The sequence below is a fragment of the Stenella coeruleoalba genome, assembly GCF_951394435.1.
Source record: "Stenella coeruleoalba genome assembly, chromosome: 18".
In the NCBI taxonomy this organism is placed as follows: domain Eukaryota; kingdom Metazoa; phylum Chordata; class Mammalia; order Artiodactyla; family Delphinidae; genus Stenella; species Stenella coeruleoalba.
Genome location: NC_137164.1, coordinates 5,387,627 through 5,410,152, shown reverse-complemented (window position 1 = coordinate 5,410,152; position 22,526 = coordinate 5,387,627). Strand labels below are relative to the sequence as shown.

The following is a 22,526-nucleotide window of genomic DNA, read 5'->3' as shown; positions in this document are numbered from 1 at the left end:
TAGTTGTGGCACGTGGACTCAATAGTTGGGGCTCACGGGCTCTAGAGCGCAGGCTCAGTAGTTGTGGCGCACGGGCTTAGCTGCTGCTCCGCGGCGTGTGGAATCTTCCCAGACCAGGGCTCGAACCCGTGTTCCCTGCCTTGGCAGGCGGATTCTTAACAACTGCGCCACCAGGGAAGTCCCTCCCTTGATTACATTTTGTTTTGTTGTAAGACAAACACGTATTTTCTTTTTAAGGTGTGCATGGATCAACATCATTGTCTTTATTTTGTTTTACAGTTGTTTTTTCCGCAATGATATTTGAGACTATCAGAAATCAAGATCTGCCTGTGATCAAGTGTGTTTTAATCAACCATAGAAACAATGATTCATCAGTGGGGACATCATCATCGAATCCCTTGGTAAAGTAATATTAAAATGACAACTTTAGCTATTTTCTCTAGAGACCATACTTTGTAAGCTATTGACACCTGCCATGGCTTATGGGCTTTTCTTTTTTGTGTATTTAAGTATACTATGTACTCATATCTGGTACAGATGAGCGTCTCTACTCATTGCTACCTGGCACTCCATTCCATCAAGAGCCTTGTTCTCTTTGGGTTTAGATTCAGGAAGGACAGTGATACTAGAATGAGTAAGAAACAGGAATTGCCCTTTCTCCTTAAAAAGAAGCCAGGTTTCTCTCTCAAGCCTGAATCCCTAATTTCCAACTGTCTCCTGGATTTAGGTAAGTAGATTTTTCCATTTGCTCATTGAGACACACCTGTATAATTTATTTCATTTCTATTTCCCCAAGCATCTTCTTGTTTTAATGGATTTCTGTTTATGGCCCTGTCTAGTTCCTAGGCTTGAAAGCTCAGCCTCGTTTTGGACTGCTTCCTCTCCCTTGCCCTCACATTCAGTCAGTTACCAAGTCTTGTCAATTTCCTTTCTTTCCTAGTTCTCCTGTAACCACCTCATATTCCCTAGTCCCCCTGCCACTTCCCTAATTCCAGCCCTCATAGTCACAACAATATCATAAGTGGCTTCTTCCTTCTACAGTTCAGCTCAGGTAGGGCTGCCACATGGGTCTTCCTGAAGCAGGGCTACATCCATTACAGCCCGGCTTGGTCTTCCCACGGCTTCAAGTGACATGCACGTCGCTCCATAATCTGGCTCTGACTCCAAGTTCCAACCTTGTTTGTCGTTACTCTTCTTCATGCTATTCATCTATCGCAGCCTAGCTATTTACTCAAATGAAGGAAGCTTAAATAACCGAGAAGTGAAAATATTAAAAGTCTATATACAATAAAAAGTGAACATAAATTAGCCACTTCTATGGCTTTTATCCAGTTAAGGATTCATACAGATATATAGTCACTCTGTTTTCTTTAACATAAGTATAATACATAGACACATGCCATGATGCCCTGGAACCCCCCACTTCCCTCCCAAAATCAGAGATATTAAAAATATTCTCAAATTTTAAGCAGTGTGAAATAGGCGTCAATAACAACCTTCTACATGCATGTAAAACTCCTGATTTTTTTTTTTTTTTTGGCCGTGCCACTTGGCTTGCGGGATCTTAGTTTCTGGACCAGGGATCAAACCCAAGCCCTTGGCAGTGAAAGGGCAGAGTTCAGTTCCCTGGACCGCCAGAGAATTACCCTAAAACTCCTGATTTAATACATGATTCTTTTTTATGCCAGAAACATGGTTGGTTTAACTTTTTAACACATATTGGTGTCATAACACATTGACTTATTAATAATTAAGGCATTTTGCATACATAGTATTTTTGTGCAGACAAGAAAAAATTTAATATTATTTGCTATGACAATTTAAAGTCTTAGTGTCTTTTATTTAGTATTTATTTATTTATTTGGCTGCATCGGGTCTTAGTTGCGACACGCAGTATCTTTCGGTGTGGCCCATGGGCTCTTAGTTGTGATGCATGGGCTTCTCTCTAGTTGTGGCATGGGGGCTCCAGAGCTCACAGGCTTAGTTGCCCCGTGGCATGTGGGATCTTAGTTCCCCGACCAGGGATCGAACCCGCGTCCCCTGCATTGGAAGGCGGATTCTTTTTTTTTTCTTTTTTTTCTTTTCTTTTTTTTTTTTTTTTTTGCGGTACGCAGGCCTCTCACTGTTGTGGCCTCTCCCGTTGCGGAGCACAGGCTCCGGACGCGCAGGCTCAGCGGCCATGGCTCACGGGCCCAGCCGCTCCGCGGCATGTGGGATCTTCCCGGACCGGGGCACGAACCCGTGTCCCCTGCATTGGCAGGCAGACTCTCAACCACTGCACCACCAGGGAAGCCCGGAAGGCGGATTCTTAACCACTGGACCACCAGGGAAGTCCCTTTAAGTGTTTTTTCAATGTGAGAAAATAGCTGCACACATTTAAGTGTTTTCTTATAAAACAAGCTTTTTTAAAAAAAAAATTAGTGATGATTGATCTCAGTTCCTAGTATTAAGTGCTGCATTGTGTTTTATATCGTATAAATTATATTCTTATGCAATATTCAGGGTTGTATTAAGACCTAGTAATTCTTAAACAACATCAGACAACAGTTTTTGTTATACAACACCAGAATACAGTATTTGTGTGCAGTTCTTTTTGTCTTTGACCTTATAGTGTCCAAAGCATTATTTTCCGAAGTTATTTATGTTCGTTCTTTTCTTTCCCACCACCTTCACTCTGGTTATGTTAGTTATTTGTGATACAATTAACTTCACTTGGTTTGTATTCCATTTTGAGTTCCCCCTATATCCTGGTTGGCTTTAATGATTTACTTTTTTGAGTATGTGCAACATGACTATGGTCCTGAAAGCTAAAGGTATGTACTAAAAGATATACTCAGGGCTTCCCTGGTGGCACAGTGGTTAAGAATCCGCCTGCCAATGCAGGGAACACGGGTTCGAGCCCTGGTCCGGGAAGATCCCACATGCCTGGAAGCAACTAAGCCCGTGCGCCACAATTACTGAGCCTGTGCTCTAGAGCCCACGAACTACAGCTACTGAAGCCCGCTCGCCGAGAGCCTGTGCTCTGCAACAAGAGAAGCCACCGCAATGAGAAGCCCGTGCACCACAAAAAAGAGTAGCCCCCACTCGCCGCAACTAGAGAAAGCCCACACGCAGCCAAAAGTAAATAATAAAATAAATTTAAAAAAAAAAGATATACTCAGAGAAGTATCATGCCTTCTTCATGCCTACTACCAAGTTTCCATCCTTTTTCCACCTACCTCCTGAACTTCACCAGTTCCTTTAGAATTTTTGTATTATTCCTGTGTTTCTTGTGCACAAATGAGCAGATACATGTGCATTTTCTTAATCTTCTTACACGAGGGGTAGCATACTTGAAAGTAGATACTTTTTGCCCTTAGCTTTCTTCACTTAACAGTCTATCCAGGAAATCCCTGCATATCAGTTCATGGAGTTTGTCCTCATCCTTCTTTATGTCCTCCATTGTGTGGATGGGCCGTAGTTTATTCAGTCAATCTCCTATGTATGAGCATTTTGGTGGTTTCTAGTATTTTACAACTGTAATGATGGTGCAATTAATTGCTGGAGATATAGCCCTCAAAATAGGATTGCTGGCTCAGAGGGTGAAGTGCACGGTAGTTCAGTTAGGTGTTGCCGAATTCCAGTTCCCCTGCAGAAGGGTTGCACCTGTTTGCATTCCCCCAGCAATGTGTGAGAGTAGCTGTTTCCTCACAGCCTCCCTGACAAAATGTGTTGTCATACTTTAAAATTTGTGCCAGCCTGATAGATAAGGGATATCTCAGTGTTGTTTTGAGTTTTTCTGATCATGAGTGAGCTTCAACATTTTCTCATAGGTTCAAGGGCCATTCTTTATAGCTTTTTTGTGAATTGTCTATTCATTTCTTTTTCCCATTTTTTCTTTTCCCCCTTATTGTTTATTTATTTCGGCACCAGGTCTTAGTTGCAGCATGGGGGATCTTCATTGCAGCATGCAGGATCTTTAGTTGTGGCATGCGGACTTCTTAGTTGTGGCATGTGGAGTCTAGTTTTCCGACCAGGGATCAAACCCCGGCCCCCTGCATTGGGAGCGTGGAGTCTTATCCACTGGACCATCAGGGAAGTCCCTCTTTCTCCTATTTTTCTACATTTTCTCCCATTTTTCCCACTTTCTGTCTTTTGGCTCCTGTGTCCCTCAATGTTAAAAAAAATTTTATTTTTTCCTTTTTTTGGCCCGCGTTGTGAGGATTGCAGGATCTTAGTTCCCTGAATAGGGATTGAACCTGGGTCCTGGGCAGTGAGAATGTGGAGTCCTAGCACTGGACTGCCAGGGAATTCCCTAAAAAATTATTTACATATTAGGGATATTAGCCCTTTATCTGTAATATGCATTGCAAATATTTTCTCCTAGCATGTCAGGGTTTTGTTTGTTTTTACTTTTTTTTTAATAACTCAATTTTTTTTTTTTTTTTTGCTGTACGCGGACGTCTCACTGTTGTGGCCTCTCCCGTTGTGGAGCACAGGCTCCGGATGCACAGGCTCAGCGGCCATGGCCACGGGCCCAGCCGCTCCGCGGCATGTGGGATCCTTCCGGCCCGGGGCACGAACCCGTGTCCCCTAGCATCGGCAGGCGGAGTCTCAACCACTGCACCACCAGGGAAGCCCTAATAACTCAATTTTCAAAAAACTATTTATTTGTGGCTGTATTAGGTCTTCGTTGCTGCGCTCGGGCTTTCTCTAGTTGCAGTAAGCAGGGGCTACTCTTCATTACGGTGCACAGGCTTCTCATTGCGGTGGCTTCTCTTGTTGTGGAGCACGGGCCCTAGAGTGCATGGGCTTCAGTACTTGCAGCACGCGGGCTCAGTAGTTGTGGCTCGAGGGCTCTAGAGCGCAGGCTCAGTAATTGTGGCGCACGGGCTTAGTTGCTCTGCGGCATGTGGGATCTTCCCGGACCAGGGCTCGAACCCGTGTCCCCTGCATTGGCAGGTGGATTCTTAACCACTGCGCCACCAGGGAAGTCCCTGTTTGATTTTACTTTATGTCCCTCTTTTAAGATCCAGCTCAATTGCTGTACTCCAGTGAAGCATTCCCACCCCCTCTATCCCAGCCTGGAAGTCACCTCTCTCTCCTCAGAAGGTCCAGAGCACTTAAATGCACCTTTCAGAGTAGTCGGTATCTGTTTATGGGGCACAGCATATGTCACTTTTAGTTATTTCTTCCTATTAGAGTCAAAACTCAAGGACAAGGTCAGTGTCTTTTTTCCCCTAGCCCCATTGCGCCCAGCAGGTGGTCTAGCACTTATCAGATATTGACTAAATAACTCACCAGATACTAACTGAAGAAATGAACAAATAAAATCAGAAATATGGCTTATGGTCAGTAGCAGAAGAGCTACCCTACCCTGCTCTTCACCTGCAGAAGCTTGTGTGTGTGTGTGTGTGTGTGTGCGTACACACATGTGAGGGCTACACTATGTGTCGGGGGGTAGGAGGTGAGGGGTCCAGCAGCAGAAGCTGCTAGCAAACCGTCCTCTCAATATATCTCAGTTATTTAAAGCAGGCAAGGGGTGTGATGGTGGCAATGAGCCTATGGGGGTGTCTGCCCAGAACATACTGGGTTGGCCACAAAGCGTGTTTGGGTTTTCTGTAACATCTTACGGAAAAACCTGAACGAACTTTTTGGCCAACCCAATATTTTAGTTTTTAAGTTCCCTCTAACACAGATACTAATTTACTATTACTATGTAGATGCTTATCTGCATACCAGTAATCACAAAAACATATACCTATGTATTCTTTTTTTGTTTTTGTTTTTCTTTGGCCGAGCCACGCGGCTTGTGGAATTTTAGTTCCCTGACCAGGGATCGAACCTGGGCCCCCAGCAGTGAAAACACGGAGTCCTAACCACTGGACACCATGGAGTGCCCTATACCTATGTGCTTTAATTTTATGATTATTATCTGTATATTAGTTTGTGATTGTGAGGGCTGCCATAACAAAGTCTCAGACTGGGTGAGTTAAACCACAGAAATTTATTGTTTCATAGTTCTGGAGGCTAAAAGCTAGATGTCGTCAGGCTTGGTTCCTTCTGAGGCTGTGAAGGAAGGATCTGTCCCAGGCCTCTCTCCTTGGATTGTATGGCCATCTTTATGTTCACAGGGCGTTCTCCCCGTGTGCTTGTCTTCTCCAAATTTCCTCTTCTTATAAGGACATCAGTCATAAGATTAGAACCCACCCTAATGGCCTCATTTTGACGGGATCACCTCTGTAAAGGCCCGGTTCTGAATAAGGTCACATTCTGGGGTACTGGGGGTTAGGACTTCAACATATGAATTTGGGGGACTTCCCTGGTGGTCCAGTGGTTAGGACTCCGAGCTTCCACTGCAGGGGGCACGGGTTCGATTCCTGGTCGGGGAACTAAGATCCCACATGCCACACGGCACAGCCAAAAAAAAAAAAGAATTTGGAGGGAACACAGTTCAACCCATAACAGTCTATAAAGCATTTTCAAAATGCAGCCTACAATTATCTGTCTTTTCTTTAGAGACTTGTAATTTATAGGCATTTTGGTCAGACGTATGATCCTCAGTGGGTTATGATGTGCTTGGCTGTGTGTGTCATATGTCAACATGTGTTTATTTGATAAAGGTTCCAGCTAAGAAGAAGATGCATTGAACCTGCACTTGTAGTAAGTTCACATCATTTTGTCTATGACATAGGCATCAGAATCCCGGGAAGACCTGGACTGTGCCTTGAGGCCCGAGAGCACGGAGGCAGTCTACGAAGCGGCCACCGTGGAGGTGGACGTGACCGCATCCATCACACTGCAAGTGCTGGTCACCACCCCGGGGAACATTTCCTGTCTCTGGGTCTTTAAACACAGCTCCCTGAATTGCCAGCCGCACTTTGATTTACAAAACAGGTAAGCAGGGGCGGGGCAATGTGCAACCGTCAGGATTTTTGGAGGAATAGTTTCTTGCCATACAGAGACCTTCTTTCTTCATTTAGAATTTCTATTCCAATCTCTGTACATGTTCACTGTAACTCTTATTTCCAGTGAAAGAAAATAAACTAAAAATAGCTAAGGCATGGATACATGACCTTTTGCAGCGGTCAAAACCCATGGGACAAACAACACAAAAGGTGAACCCCAGTGTAAACTGTGGACTTTAGTTAATACCAGTATTGGCTCATCAGTTGTAACAAATACACCACACCTATGCAAAATGTTACTAATAGAAAAGCTGTGTGTGAGGGGTGGGAGTGGGGCGAGGGTGTATGCAGGATCTCTCTGTACTTTCTGCTTAATTTTTTTTCCTCCTTAATTTTTCCATAAACCTAAAATTGCTCTAAAAAATAAAGTCTATTCATTTAAAAACTTATATACAGATGTATAGGTATATTTAGGGCCTAAGAAAGCAGTGATGACTGGCAAAATGTAAAACAAATAATGAAGAGTATTTGGGATTTTAAAGATGGGCTTGTTTTTTAAACTGGATTTTGTCTTAAAGGTAAAAACTTAGGAAGTTTTCATTCCGTTCTGGTTAAAGTAGCAAGGAGCTTTCTAGTTGAAGCAGTGAGAAGCTTCTTTCTGGGAAATCCTTGGGGAAGAACCCTTGGCTTTACATAGTTTGTTTCACAGTATGATGAGCAGAATTGCAATGATATGTGATATCCACAAAGCATTTTAGTAAGAAATTGATCTGTATGTGGGGAACATTGGTCTCACCATCCAGAAAGATATCGTGGCCAAGGTTTGTAGATTGACCACCAAGCCTGTATGTAACCCTGGGCTGACTGCTGCCCCCTGCTGTCCGAGACCAGGTGGGGCAGGAAGCAAGGGGCACAGGCCATTGAAATGCCCACTTACTAATTCTAAGGTGCTTTATTCTCTAATTCTTGGGGTGCTCAGGTGACCCAAAGCTATAGAAGAACCACTGTCTTTCTAGGAGCAATGCAGGAAATGGCCCCTCAATGACCCAAAGGGGGTTCCATGCCACCTGACTGAGACACGGGAGAACATCTGTGACTGACTTGTACCAAGTATTCACATTTGTGTCTTTAAGGTCAAACCAATGTTTAAGTAATTTTCAGGACAGTAGCTATAATTCTGAAGTTTGGTTCTAAATCTTAGAGCACATTCATTTTCCTTTCCCCTTTTGAGGCCCTGTTACTCACTTCTCTGTTTTGCTTACTTTTCTCTTGGGGTTAAACCAAAGGCAATCTTCTATTAAGAATTTTGGCTTAAAGAAACGTTCTGGTAATCTTATTAAAATCTGATGCCACACAGTTCTTGTTAGATTGAGGCCAAAAAACGCAAAGTAAAAAAGTAGGGTTCCTTTTACTCTGCTAAGAGGTTGCCTTTTTGTTCTAGGACAGGCAGCCCAAATCATAGGTCTTATGTGGATTAGTTAACTTAGTACCAAAACATTTTTAGCAACTTCTCCATAGTAAAGAGTTACTGAAATTAAATCTGGGCTTAGACTCATAGCCAGACAGATTGCACACCTAAGCTTTGATAACCGTCTTAGAGTTTTGTATGATATGCCCAAGAGTTCTCACGTGATACCAGGAGAGTGAAGGTTCAGAGAGAGAGAGCACATCCCCAGGGTACCTGCATAAGCAGAAAATACATATATTTCTTACTAATTTACTGCCTGTATGAACGCAAGCACCAGTACTCTGGAACCGCGCTGCTTGGAGCTCTAAATCAGGGCTGTTCCAATATCCTGTGCCCTTGGTTTGCCTGGGGTCTTGTTCAAACGCAGATTTCGATTCAGTAGGTGTGGACGGGGCCTGAGATTCTGCATAGACTCTCCCAGCTGGTGCCAGGTGTTGAGCAGTAACATCTAAAGGTCAGAAAGTGTCCATTTAAATCCAACACTACTCAACAGACTGCTAGAGAGTATTCTAAGCGCTAAGGAGGACAGATATCAAACACACATCAAAGTTGTTTCTTTGAAGAGAATGCCCCTAGCCAAATTTACCTTTACCAAGTATCTGAAAAGTTAGAAATACTCACATTGAGACATCTCTCCTTTGTGATATATCAGTGTAATTACTACCTCATAGGAAAATGCTTTGTGTCTGATTTTGCTTGAATTCTTTCCTCTAGAGGGGGTGGGAGGGGGGCACAAAACGGACTGTTCTTGATGTCACTGAGTCTTGCTTGTACCGTCATCTGGTTCTGCACGTGGGGCACGGAGGCTGGTGGCCGGGTGGCCGGCAGCTATGCCCGTGGAGGATGGTTTGTCATTGGCAGGAATGGTCCACTACTGCCAAGGAGGGCGTCCCACCAAGTCTATACGTTTTTGGTAGGAGTTTTCCCTCCGAGGGGCTTGGGCAGCATGAGGTGAAGGTGCTCACTCCCAAGGGAGGGACTGGATAAAGGTCAAGGTGAAGCTAACAAGGCCCAGGCTGAGCGCCGGCACAGGACGGGAGCTGCGTTCTCCACCGAGGTGGACCAGAGGCGCCCAGCCACCTTCTGACTCAGTGTGAAATGCGAGGGTTTTTGTTTCACACGTTTTCCAGATTAACCAGTTCTCTTTCTTGCGTTTCAGAGGAGTTGTGTCCATGGTCATTTTGAAAATGACAGAAACCCAGGCTGGAGAATACCTACTTTTTATTCAGAGTGAAGCCACCAATTACACAGTATTGTTTACAGTGAGTATAAGAAGTAAGTGCTGTTTGCTACTCGGTACCCTCAATATTCTAAAGGAGCAGTTAGGACCCAAGAGCTCTTACTGGCTTCCCCAGACACATGAGCCAGGTTTCCCTCGATACGTAGTTGAATTAATTGAACTCGCTTCCACCACCCCATCGCCTGTTGAGATCCTGACGTGACCCACGGATGGTGAGAGTGAATGCTCTTCAGAACCCAGGGCATCCTCTATTTTCCGGCTCCCCGTTTCTTTCAGCGACGGATGGATGACAGGGAAGAAGTGGAAAGCATCTTGACCATGGAGTCAGAAGACCTGAGTTCTTATTCTGGATCTGATACGACCGCCTTGGGCAGGTCACGTAGTCTCTCTGAGCCTCAGTGTTTTGATCTGTAAAATGGGGATACCCACACACACCTCAGGATGTCAAGAGCTTAGATCTGTCCAACAGAGCGGTCTGAGGCGATGAGAACGTCTGTCTGCTCTGTCCAGTAAGGTAGCCACTGGCCACATGTGGCTGGTGAACACTTGAAATGTGGCCAGCGTGACCGAAGTTTTCATTTTAATCAATTAAAAATTCCATTTAAATAAGCACATGGACCTGGCGGCTCCTGTGTTCGTACAAACACCAGATCGCTACGCAAACCATCAGGAACAACGTGGAAGTTCTCACCCAGGGGAGCAGCTGTGCCGTTGGCCGAGCCACCATCTGCGTGTCTCCTGGCTTCTCCTTCTTTCCACCCACTTACGCGCAGGCCTGCGGTTGTGTGGACTCAGCCCTGTACCCACTGGCTGCTTTACCCCACGTGACAAATGGGGACTAGCGGTGGAGGCATTCACATGGGTCCCGCTGCCTTTAGGGGCCAGGGTGGTGCTCCAGAAACTCTGGCTTTATCCATTTTAAAGCAAGCTCCCGGGCTACGCCTTGGTGTGTCTTGCCAGGCGGAGGCTGTGGTGCACGTGTGTCCGGCCCACAGAGGTGCGGGGCTCGGGGGAACCACGGCTCCCCTTGGCCGAGTCTGTTCTGCACCCACCATCGCAGGTGAACGGCTTGCTGAGAGGTATGGAAATGGGCACGACAGCCCGAGGCCGAGCGTGGCCAGGTCCACACTCTGGGCCACACCGCACTGGGTCTCGCACTCAGAGCTGCGAACAGAAGAGCACTCGTGGCCGTTTCGATTCCCCCAAGTGTCATCTGACCAGGGCTGGGGACAGGGTGTTAGGTTCCAAAGTCAGCCTGTCGGGCAAAACCCCAGCAAGGTCCAAATCGGTCAACATTTGTTTTGAAAAGCCTTTCAATTACTCTGATATTTATAGGACCAGAGCCCTAGAAGGTCAGAAGTCAAGAGGTACCTCTTGTTTCTCTTTGATTTTGGTCTTTTTCCCTGCCCCCTCCCCAGTCCCCGACCCCCGCTCTGTGGGACAGTAAATCCTCAGGTTGGAAGAGAATAAGAGATTTCTTGCTCTCTCTCTCTCTCTTTTTTTTTTTTGTCAAGTGTTTATACTTGAATTTGTATAAAATAAATGGGCATCTGCTCTCTTTATTTAGGGTAACTTCTTTTCACTTAAGATTTACAATGTAAAAATAGCACAACAATCATTCAAGTTAGTTGTAACTGTTTTTAACGTGCTGCTGGGTGGTGGGATTCAAAAAAAATCAGGTGGGGTAGACTTGGCAACAGTCAGCGTGAAAAAGAGGAAAGGGTTTAGTGAACCACAAGTTCACTATGAACCAACAGTATGGCATGGTTGCTAAAAAAGGAAATCTGAACCTTGGCAGCGTTCACGAAAATGTAATGTCTGGGTAAAGGAAATTAATGGAAAATTACTCTTTTCAGTTCTACAGTTTTTTCAGGTGAATATTGACAAAACAGAGCAACCAGAATAGTGAAGATCTTAGAATTCCTTGATTAGGAGCAGCTGAGGGAATTAAGAATGTTTAGCAGAGAGAAGGAAATATTTTTGAGGAGAGAAGAAGATTGATTGCAGTGTAACGTAGAGGAAACCCTTCTGGCATGAGTCAGGAAACCTGGGCTAACTAGTTAAAATGCCTTCGATGATAATGATATCCCTTGACCTCCGCATTTGATTTTAAATATTTGAAGGATTTTCATGGGGCAACAAACTTCACTTGAAAAACAAAATTGCTCTAGAGGGTAAAATTGGGACCAATGGTCAGCAATTACAGGGAGAGAAAGTAAAAACTACCAGAAAATGGGAAAAGATGTTTGGAAGTCACATAATCAACAAAGGATGAATAGCCATAATAGGTAAAGAACTTCTATAAATCAATAAGAAAAAAACCAGTAGAAAAATGAACAAAAGACATGAGTAGGCATTTCACTATTGTCAGTAAACATATTAAATTAATAACTGAGACATGCAAATTAGGGCCACAGTGAGATACCGTTTTATACCCAGGAGACTGTTGAAAACAAATTGTCATTATGTGTAAAGCAGAAGTGCTCACACTATATGGACCAGCAGTTGCACTCCTAGGTATATTGTAAAGAAACTTAACACACCTGCCTCACTAGGAATGCCCAAAATGTTCATAGCACCGTTGTTGGTGATACAAAATACAGGAAACAACCCAACTGTCCACTGCAAGAAAATGGACTAATAGATTGTGATATATCCACCCATGGAACACAATGTAGTGGTAGCAAAATCAATTAAGCATAGCTACATGCAAAACCATGGACGAATCTTAAAAACATAAACTGAAGTTGTGAACGACTGCATACTGAGTGATGCCGTATGTTGAAGCTCAAAAACAAACAAAACAAACCAGTATATTGTTTAGGGCCACACATCTATGTGGTGAAATATGTGTAAAAGTATGAGAACGATAAACAGAAAACTCGGGATAAAGTTAACCTAGGCTTGAGAGACAAGGAGAAGCAGGACAAAAGTAGATTCAAAGATATTTGTTATTATTCTGGTTATTGAGCGTGGGTCCACGGGTATTGTTTTTATTATTATGTTTCAAAATTAACTCGTCATATATTCTTTGCTATGTATATACATATCTATAAAGTATTAGATACTATTTTTAAACAGAATTTATTATAAGGAGGAAGATTGAAATTTAGCATGGGAAACTTTCTTTGGAAAAGAAAAAAAGGTTTGTTGAAAAATGGGAGGATCGACTCTGGGAGGTCATGAACTCCTGTTCCTAAGGGGTCCGAGCAGAAGCAGAGAGTTTATATGTGAAGGGAGGGGGAGGGGGAGAAGGGGCGAGGGGAGAGGTGTGAGGGTCCAATGTGAACAGGAGGCTGAACCAAGCCTCTCAACTCTGTTCCAATTCTACCTCCATCCTGCTATATTTCTGCCTAGTTCTAGATACAATTATGGGAAGAAAGTTGGGTCTTAAACTATATACGTATGTGTTATAAACTTTATGTTATTTCTACTTTTCTTTTTCCCATGCATATTGATATTTGTGTTTTTACGTGGCTTCACTCCACTAAACATTAGTTGTCTTTGGATTCATGAAATACCCAAAGACATTAGCATTAGCATTAGAATAAATAAAGACATTAGCATTAGAATAAATGCTAAAGTTAGCATTTCAGCCAGAGTTGAATTTAATGTATTGGTGAGGAGGGCTATGTTATTATATATATTTGGAGTGGAGCAGAAGACACCGCTATGGCACAAAAGCTTAACTTTTCTTCATGGTGCAGAATTCTTCTTTTGAGGAGGTTGCTAAGACAGTTATTTTTTTTTAATGTTTATAATATGAAACATGTTTAATATTAAAACGTTAATAATTTATGATGCTTTAGATACGCTGCTTTACACGTTAAGGAGACCTTACTTTAGAAAAATGGAAAATCAGGATGCCCTGGTCTGCATCTCGGAGAGCATTCCAGAACCAACCGTGGAATGGGTGTTCTGCGATTCACAGAGTGACAGGTATGACATGTGGGGAGAGAACTGCTTTTATGACTTTACTTTTTCGGTCTCTTTCTAATATAGGTGACATCATACTGTCTGTACAATTTATCACCCTGTTAACGGGAAACGTTGGCTTTTTTTTTTTTTTTTGCGGTACGCGGGCCTCTCACTGTTGTGGCCTCTCCCGTTGCGGAGCACAGGCTCCGGACCGGGGCACGAACCCGTGTCCCCTGCATCGGCAGGCGGACTCTCAACCACTGCGCCACCATGGAAGCCCAGGAAACGTTGGCTTTTTAAAGAATGATTGGTGTGGGCTTCCCAGGGAGGATGGTGGGGGACACCTTAGTGACGAGCCCTTTGGAGCGCCTCGTCTGTCACGTCACTGACCTGTAGGACCCTCCCTGGATGTCACATGACACGAATAAAAGCCCTTTTAAGTTACACGCTTGTGGACTCCCTGAGCATTTGGTTGGGGAAAAAGAAAGGTCCAGCTTTTAGTGTATAATTCCCTATAAGTAAGAAATTCCCTGTGAATAAATGTTTAATCTGTGATTATGATGTTTACTCTAAGAGCAGTTTAATACGATTGTTTAGGGGTGTAGAATGTGCCTGGGTTTGAACCCTGCTTTGCTTATACCTGTGTGGCCTTGGGCAAGTTACTTAACCCCTCCCCGCCTATCAGAAGAATGCGGGTGGGAGCAGTACTTACCTTAATACAATCGCTCTGATGAGTAAATGAACTGGTACATGTGAAGCACATAGAACAGTACCTGGCAGATAGTAAGTACCATATAAATGTTCACTTTTGTTTTTCATGCGTCATAGCTAAGTGCTCACAAAGTAACGGTTCATGCCATTTGAACCAGTTAAAATTTACCAAAGCACTTTTACTGAAAAAGGGAACTAAAGAGAAGGAGAAAAAGTGAAAAATCAGGTTACCAAATAATATGAGCGGATCCCAAATTTTAAACGAACAAGAAAAAGAGATTACCTATAGATGTATACGTCACACACGCACAGAAAAGAAAAGATTAGAAAGCTACACACAGCAAAATAGTAACCGTTGTTATCTCATGGTGGTAGGAATGCGGGCAATTTAATATTCTTTTCTTTGGGTTTTTCTGGATTTTCCAAAATAAACATAGTTATTGTTGTCTTATAATTAAAAAAAAAAAACCTCAAGGAGTAATGCATAAACAAAGACGAGAATACATTTGACTAAAGTGATAAAGAGAAGAAATGTGACTATACACAGAGTCCAATAGCCGTGTCTGCTTTGGGAAAGGTGATGGTTAAGGAGGCGGGAGAGGGGAGGTGGTCCCTCAAATCCCGAGGTGTGGCTGACACCCCTCAAGTGACACTGCCCTCTCCTCTGTGAGCTCCGGGGACTCTGGGGACATTTGCAACTGTGGCCTCTCTCCCTCTCACTGGCTGTCCTTTTCAGAGCTTCAAAGAAAGCATACCTACACCTTGTTAAGCTGTATTAAAACCTAATCATGCTTTTCCTTTTCTCCATTTTCTCTTTTTTCCCCCCTTTTCTGTCTTTTCTCAATTCTTCCATTCTTTCTCTCTCTTTAACAACCAAGAGGTCACCAAACACAAAGGCTTTTAAACTGTTTTATTATGTGATTCTCTCTAGTGTTATTCTAATTGGGTGAGATGAGGAATTACTAACTAGTTGTGAATTGGTTTGCCTTGTGACCTGCTCCTGTCTTTGCTTTCTTATCAGGCTCTTAAAATCTAGAACCTTTAATTTGGTTCTTCTCCTGAACATTCATTTGTAATTTTAAAAGATGTTTAATCAACTGATATTTATTTTTTTAATAGATCTTTACTGGAGTATAATTGCTTCACAATACCGTGTTAGTTTCTGTTGTACACCAAAGTGAATCAGCCATATGCATACACATGTCCCCATATCCCCTCCCTCCTGAACCTCCCTCCCACCCTCCCTATCCCACCCCTCTAGGTCATCGCAAAGCACCAAAGTCTGTCACACAGAATGAAGTAAGTCAGAAAGAGAAAAACAAATACCGTATACTAACCCATATATATGGAATCTTAAAAAAAAAAAAAATGGTACTGACATTTATTTTTTAATTGCAGCTGTAAAGGAGAAAGTCCAGCTGTCATTACAAAGGAGGCAAGTGTACTCCATGAGTTATTTGGAACAGACATAAGGTGCTGTGCAAGAAATGAGCTGGGCAGGGAATGTACGAAACTCTTCACTATTGGTAAGACCATAGCATCATGTTGTTCTGTTCTCAGGGAGTGTTCCTTAGAGATGAGCTGGGACTAATCATCACCCCTTAGGTCCTTACTCAATTTCAAACATTCTATAGCTCCTTCAGGCCATTTCCAGTGTAATATTTAGATTTCTGTGAGTGCTCATTTCTTCATAAGAGCCTTGTCGGTCTCTGAAAGACTCTTTTATTTTGAGATGGTTGGGAACATTTGAGATGCCATCAAAATCTTTGTTCTGCAGAATGTTCAGGATATATCTTGTGATGAGGAAAAAAAAAATCACTGTTTTTCTTACCTGGGGTGTTTTCATCTTCTAGATCTAAACCAAACTCCTCAGACCACACCGCCACAATTATTTCTTAAAGTAGGGGAACCCTTATGGATAAGGTGCAAAGCTGTTCATGTGAACCATGGATTCGGGCTCAGCTGGGAATTAGAGAATAAAGCACTGGAAGAGGTGAGAGGATGAGCTTCCATCCTGAAAATGCAGAAAAATGAACCAAGAGTCCAGGTGGAAATCACTCCATTCAAACTCTGTTTTATTAAAATCTAGGGCAGCTACTTTGAGATGAGTACCTATTCCACAAACAGAACTATGATACGGATTCTGTTTGCTTTTGTATCATCAGTGGGAAGAAACGACACTGGCTATTACACTTGCTCCTCTTCAGAGCATCCCAGTAAATCAGCTTTGGTCACCATCCTAGGTAATGCGGGCTGCGCACGTAACCTGTACTCACGTTTTTAGTTGTTTCAGTGTGGAATGTAGGGCAGGTACTGCAAATTCTGCTTTCAGTATAATGTTAGTATCAAAAAGCTGAGAAAGAAACTGAATTAGGGGAGTTTTGTAAGTACAAGCTGCCCCTTCCTTTCCTTTTCTGGTTAAACCAAGCCCGCTTGAATGCCACTGTCTTCGCAGGCAGCACGTTGTAATGTGACCCTCTGTTTGTGGATTTTTGTCTTCCAGTAGGCTGGAAGTTTCCTAAGGACAGGAATAATCCCTTCTATCCTATACTCCCAGACCTGGCAGAGAACCAGACACAAACTCGACCCTTATTAAGCACTTGTTCTAAGAACTACCTGAGAACTGCCTCTCAGGGGTAGAGAGCAATGGCTGAGAGGGTGGGACACGCACTTAGATGCATGGAAGTTTGGGTGGGCTCTGTAGGATCTGACAATAATCACGCTTTATGTAATCTCGGAGTAGGTGGCAGCCTTCGGCCATCATGAAAATGCTAAGAAGTGAAGGGATTCTCTTATTCAACTAATAAGGAAGTGTTCCATAGGGAAACCTTGTGAATATCTCTGGCTAGACTATTCTATTTGTGACCTGAGATTATTTTATGTGGGATGTGTCGCGAGGGGGCCGTTCTGGTTGAGGACAGGGATTGTCAGTGGGCCCCTCTGTGTCCATGGTTGGCCAGGCTGGGGGAAGCCCTTCAAGCCCTTGAACTTGTCAGCAAAATCTATAGGTTTACTTATACATTTCCTTGGGAAGAGTGTCAATTATTTGCATCTAATGCTGAGAGGAATCAGAAGGTGACATGCTCAGGCTTATCAATGGGGACAGGACTCCCGCGTTTCTTGTTAAACTATCAAATCTGAGTTTTCTTGCATAAAACTGCTGAATAAAAATTTATTTATCCTCTCAATATATTTCCTCCATATGAATCTCATTATCTAACTTAAAAATGCATTTTTTTTAACAGAAAAGGGATTTATAAACGCTTCCAAATCAAGTGAAGATTATGAAATTGACCAGTATGAAGAGTTTTGTTTTTCTGTCAGGTTTAAAGCATACCCACAAATCAGATGTACATGGACCTTCTCTCGAAAAGCATTTCCTTGTGAGCAAAGTGGCCTGGATGACGGGTACAGGTGAGCAAACTCAGCCCGGGACACATCATCACTCTCGGCACAACCCTTCTGGTTGCCCTCGAGAAGAGCGGTTTTGTATTATAAGTTTATGCGCTGTGACGTTGACATTGAAGGCGAGAAAGCAAACGGCAGATGTGAGGACACAGTAACAGCACTTTCATCAGTTCAGATAGTGTAACCCACCGCACGAAAAATGGAAAGGATCATATCAGTCTGAGTCTGGCATTTTCTGAGTCACCAGATTGCTACTTCCCATTTGAGAGTACATACTATTGGTACACGGAGCCTCTCTCAGCCGTTTGCAGATGACTGAGGAAGTAAAACCCCTTAAAAACAGGAAAACACTACCTATAGGTGTGTTGATTTAAGTTTTCAAAAATAAATGCAGAAATAGCCCAATGATGAGTGCTGAAGGAAAATCTTATTTTCCTGGGGATTTGTCCAACTGCAGTCAAGTTTCTCTTTGGAAAAAAAAAAAAAAAAAGAACTCTCTTTTTTTTTTTAATTGAAGTATAGTTAATTTACAATGTTGGGTTAGTTTCAAGTGTACAGCACAGTGATTCGTTTATACATACATACATATATATTCTTTTTCAGATTCTTTTCTATTATAGGTTATTACAAGATACTGAGTCCAGTTCCCTGTGCTATACAATAGGTCCTTGTTGTTTAACTATTTTACATATAGTAGTGTGTGTATGTTAATCCCAAACTCCTAATTTATCTCTCCCCCCCAAAAATCCAGCTCTTCCTTGTATTTCCTATGACTATGATACCCCTTATCTCTTAAAACTAATCCTAGGTAACAGGGTTTCAGGATAGACTGAGCTGAGAGGTACCTGTCATCTCTCCAGCGAGTCAGTGGTCGAGAGTCAATCACTGATGCTCAATAACGGGTCCATAAACCACTGTAAAGGAATCAGCTGAATCACTGAATCAGAGTCAGTGGATTCCTGACTCCCGTTTCAAACATGCTGAACTAAAATCGAGGCACAATCCCAGATTCTGCATTTTTATTTTTATTTTTTTGGCTGCACAACTTGGCATGCAGGATCTTAGTTCCCCGACCAGGGATTGAACCCACGCCCCCTGCAGTGGAAGCGCAGAGGCTTAACCACTGGACCATCAGGGAAGTGCCCCCAGGTTCCACATTGTTAATGAGAACCTCTGGTGATTCCCGTCACGGGTCTGGATCTGTGCTGTTCAGTACAGTAGCCGGCAGCCACATATGGCTATTGGGAGCTTGAAATGCAGCTGGTCCCAATGGAGATGTTGTGTGGCTGTAACATGCACAGCAGATTTTGAAGCCTTCGTATGACAAACAAAATGTAAAATACCTCGATAATTTTTGTCTTGATTTTATGTTAAAATGACAATATTTTAGATATATTGAGTTAAATAAAATCTATTATTACCATTTACTCCTTTTTACTTTTTAGATAGCTAATTGGAAACTTTAAAATTACATAAGTGGCTTGTTTGGTTTTTTTTAATAAATTTCATTTATTTATTTATTTATTTATATTTGGCTGCGTTGGGTCTTCGTTGCTGCGCGCGGGCTTTCTCTAGTTGCGGCGAGCGGGAGCCACTCTTCATTGTGGTGCACGGGCTTCTCATCGCGGTGGCTTCCCCTGTTGCGGAGCACGGGCTCTAGGTGCGCGGGCTTCAGTAGTTGTGGCTCACGGGCTCTAGAGCGCAGGCTCAGCAGTTGTGGCACACGGGCTTAGTTGCTCCGCGGCATGTGGGATCTTCCCGGGCCAGGGCTCGAACCCATGTCCCCTGCATGGGCAGGCGGATTCTTAACCACTGCGCCACCAGGGGAGCCCGAAGCGGCTTGTTTATATTCCTATTGGATAGCACGGGTCTAGGTGAAGAGTCAGAATAAGCTCTTTTCATCTGGATTCTTCCGTTCGTTTCCTGATGACTGCGCTGTTCTATACCCCAAAGTGATTTGTGACTGACCCTTGTTTGCTTTTTTAAGAAGAGCTGTAACGCAGGGTTTGCATGGCATCGTCTGCCCTCTCGCCCAAACCTCCTAATGTGCGAAGCATTCATTTTTCAAGTAATTAAGAAAGCAACCTTTGGACGGACACATAGTCCCCTGATTCAGGGATTCTCAACAGCAGGCTGTTGACATCCTGGGCCGGGTAATTCTTCATTCTGGGGGTCTCCTGTGCATGGCAGGATGTTTAGCAACGTCCCTGGTCTCCACCCATTGGATGTCAGTAGCACCCCTACCCCAAGTTGTGACAACCCAAAATACCTCCAGACATTGCCAAAGTCCCCTGGTGAGAAAAAAATTGCCTGGGGTTGAGAACCACTGCCGTGGAGGGGTCACCCCATTGTCATAAGCCCTTATGCTGAACCATCAAACTTTTGAAAGTAGAAGGCAGGGGGTCAGCCCCTCTCCTGTTAGTTGAGTTGACTACCTGTGTTCAGGATGTCAGTGCCGTCACTTTCCCCATCCTTCTTTGTATTGTGACCCCCTGTCAGAGAAGCTCTTAGTTCTACCGGATTCTCTTTTGAACCTGATTCAAAGAGATAGAGGATCCATTCAATTTAGTTCAACAAATATTCCTTTAATGTCTTCTTGATGATCTCAATGCCATAAGGGGCTACAAACGTGAATAAGGTGATGTCTCCCCCCAACCCCCTCAAGTTACACAGGCACATTTAAGTGCCAGGGGCCACCTGCGAGGTCATTGCTGCTTGTGCTGGTGACATCTGGCACAATTCTTAAGATTTGACAGACTCACTAATTAGAGGACTGTGTCTCTGATCTATGGGTCTTGGAGCAATCTAGTGGGCTAGTTAATCTTGTTTCATCCCATGATCATACTCTGCACCCCTGACCCCAAGTAGTTATCTTCTGGAGGTAGCTAAATGAATAAATCAGGGCAGATCCTGATTTCTATAGTGATGTGTACCTCTCATTCAAAGTTAACCTCTTTTTGTGTTGAATCCCAACAGTGAGTTCATAACCTCCGTTGGGATAGGTGCTGTCATTTTTCTGTCTTTGTACAATGCGTCGTGCAGTCAACAGCTGTTGAGTCAATGAATGAGTTCATCATCACCCCTAGAAAGCAACTCAAAGTGCATAGCCTGGGCCAAAGATAAGTCAGTGGCATACTCTTTGCACTGCAGGGACCATGACACTCACCACAACACCTAGCACATGGCACTCACCACAACACCTATCACTCAGTGTTTTTTATTTAAAAAGTTCCTGAAGAACTACAGTATTAATTGGTGATAACGATGCACTGGGTGTGATGGGCCACTTGCCAAGGTGAGATGGACCCTCCTTCATCATGAAAAAGATGCTCAAAATGTTGAATAAAAGATGAACTACAGGGGTGGGGGATGAATTGGGAGATTAGGATTGACATATATACAATACTATGTATGAAATAGATAACTACTGAGAACCTACTGAGAACCTCTGTGTGTATGGCACAGAGAACTCTACTCAATGCTCTGTGGTGACCTAAATGGGAAGGAAATCCAAAAAAGAGGAGATATATGTATATGTACAGCTGATTCACTTTGCTGTACAGCAGAAACTAACACAACCTTGTAAAGCAACTATACGCCAATAAAAATAAATTAAAGAAAAAAAAGGATGAACTACAAAAATATTGAACACAAGTGCTCTAAATGTCATCTGCTCTCCACGTGAGGCTCTGTGTTGTGATAGGGGATGCAGACTAAATTCGAACCTGAGTTCTTTTCCATTTTTTTATTATAAAAAGTTCCAAATTTACTAATAAACTAAAAGAATAGTACAGTGAGCATCCTTTACCCATCACTTAGGTTCAACAATTTAGTCAAACTGAATTTTGTTTATGAAGTACAGTATTTTCATCCTGGGGCAAGAGAGGACTTTATAAGCAAAGTGACACCAGTTTTTATTTGTAACCGAAAGGTCTGTGTAATAACAGTACTACTGAAAAAGCTTTGGTGTGGTCACAGCATGTGTGCCAGAAATCTTACAGCTTCCCCACCTTCACAGCTTCGTTTCTCCAATTTACTTCCTCAAATATGACACCAAAGTTTATTAGGGCTTCCCTTTATGTGTTTACATTTTATGAAATCCTGACAGCCTGGTCTTGGGAAAAGGTTCTAGAATATTTCATCTTTTCGTTTGCCTAATTTTCTATCTCTGTAGACTTACTTATAAACAAATCTGCCTTAGCTTTTCCTAGTTTCACAGTTACACACACACACACACACGCAAAACGACTTATTAGGATGTTATAATTATTTAAGTAAGTTCTTCTGAAAGAGTCTCCTGAGGCATGCCCAATCCTTGTATTTTCTTTTTTCCCTGAAATATTTAATTTCCCAACTCTACCAAGTCGAAGTTCTGCCCACAACAGTCATTAACTGAGCACTTATTGGTACCAGTGGTGTGGTGGAGTCTGGGTTCTGGGTGGTGAGACATATTTCTTCTTAGGACAAAGAGAAAAGCAAACTCTCAAGTCGATAAATGATATGTGATTACAGGAGTGTATCGAGCTTCTTTAGGAGGACTTTTTTAGTTCCCTGAAGGAGATGAACCCTGAATGTATACAGAAAGGAAGGAAAGACGTTTGGGGACCGTAAATAGCGGTTAATAGAGGTAAATAGCGGAACCTCCAACCAAACCCTGCCCCCTCAATTGTAAGATACTAACCACATCATGAAGCCTCACTGAGACCAAAAGAAACTTCTTTGAGCCCTACCATGTGCCGATGTGCAGAGTCCTTTATGCGGATTATCTCCTTTGATCCTCATCATCTCATTTTATTAAATATGGAAACAGGCTATGCTACTTGCCCCATACCTAGGGCAAAGTCATACCTTTCATTCACTCTTATTTTCTGAAATTGCCTTTAAAAAAAAAAAA

At 43.0% G+C, this 22,526-nt stretch overlaps 1 protein-coding gene across 1 annotated transcript in view; it reads left to right on the top strand.

Annotated features, from left to right (window-relative positions):
• FLT3 (fms related receptor tyrosine kinase 3) overlaps positions 1-22,526 on the top strand; it is a 75,820-nt gene that overhangs the window by 24,735 nt on the left and 28,559 nt on the right. The window contains exons 2-9 of the mRNA XM_079902862.1: positions 280-401; positions 6,674-6,876; positions 9,515-9,630; positions 13,405-13,534; positions 15,623-15,750; positions 16,078-16,217; positions 16,314-16,467; positions 17,470-17,638. Of these exons, the coding sequence (XP_079758988.1) occupies positions 280-401; positions 6,674-6,876; positions 9,515-9,630; positions 13,405-13,534; positions 15,623-15,750; positions 16,078-16,217; positions 16,314-16,467; positions 17,470-17,638 (1,162 nt within the window). The remainder of the gene's footprint in view (positions 1-279; positions 402-6,673; positions 6,877-9,514; positions 9,631-13,404; positions 13,535-15,622; positions 15,751-16,077; positions 16,218-16,313; positions 16,468-17,469; positions 17,639-22,526) is intronic.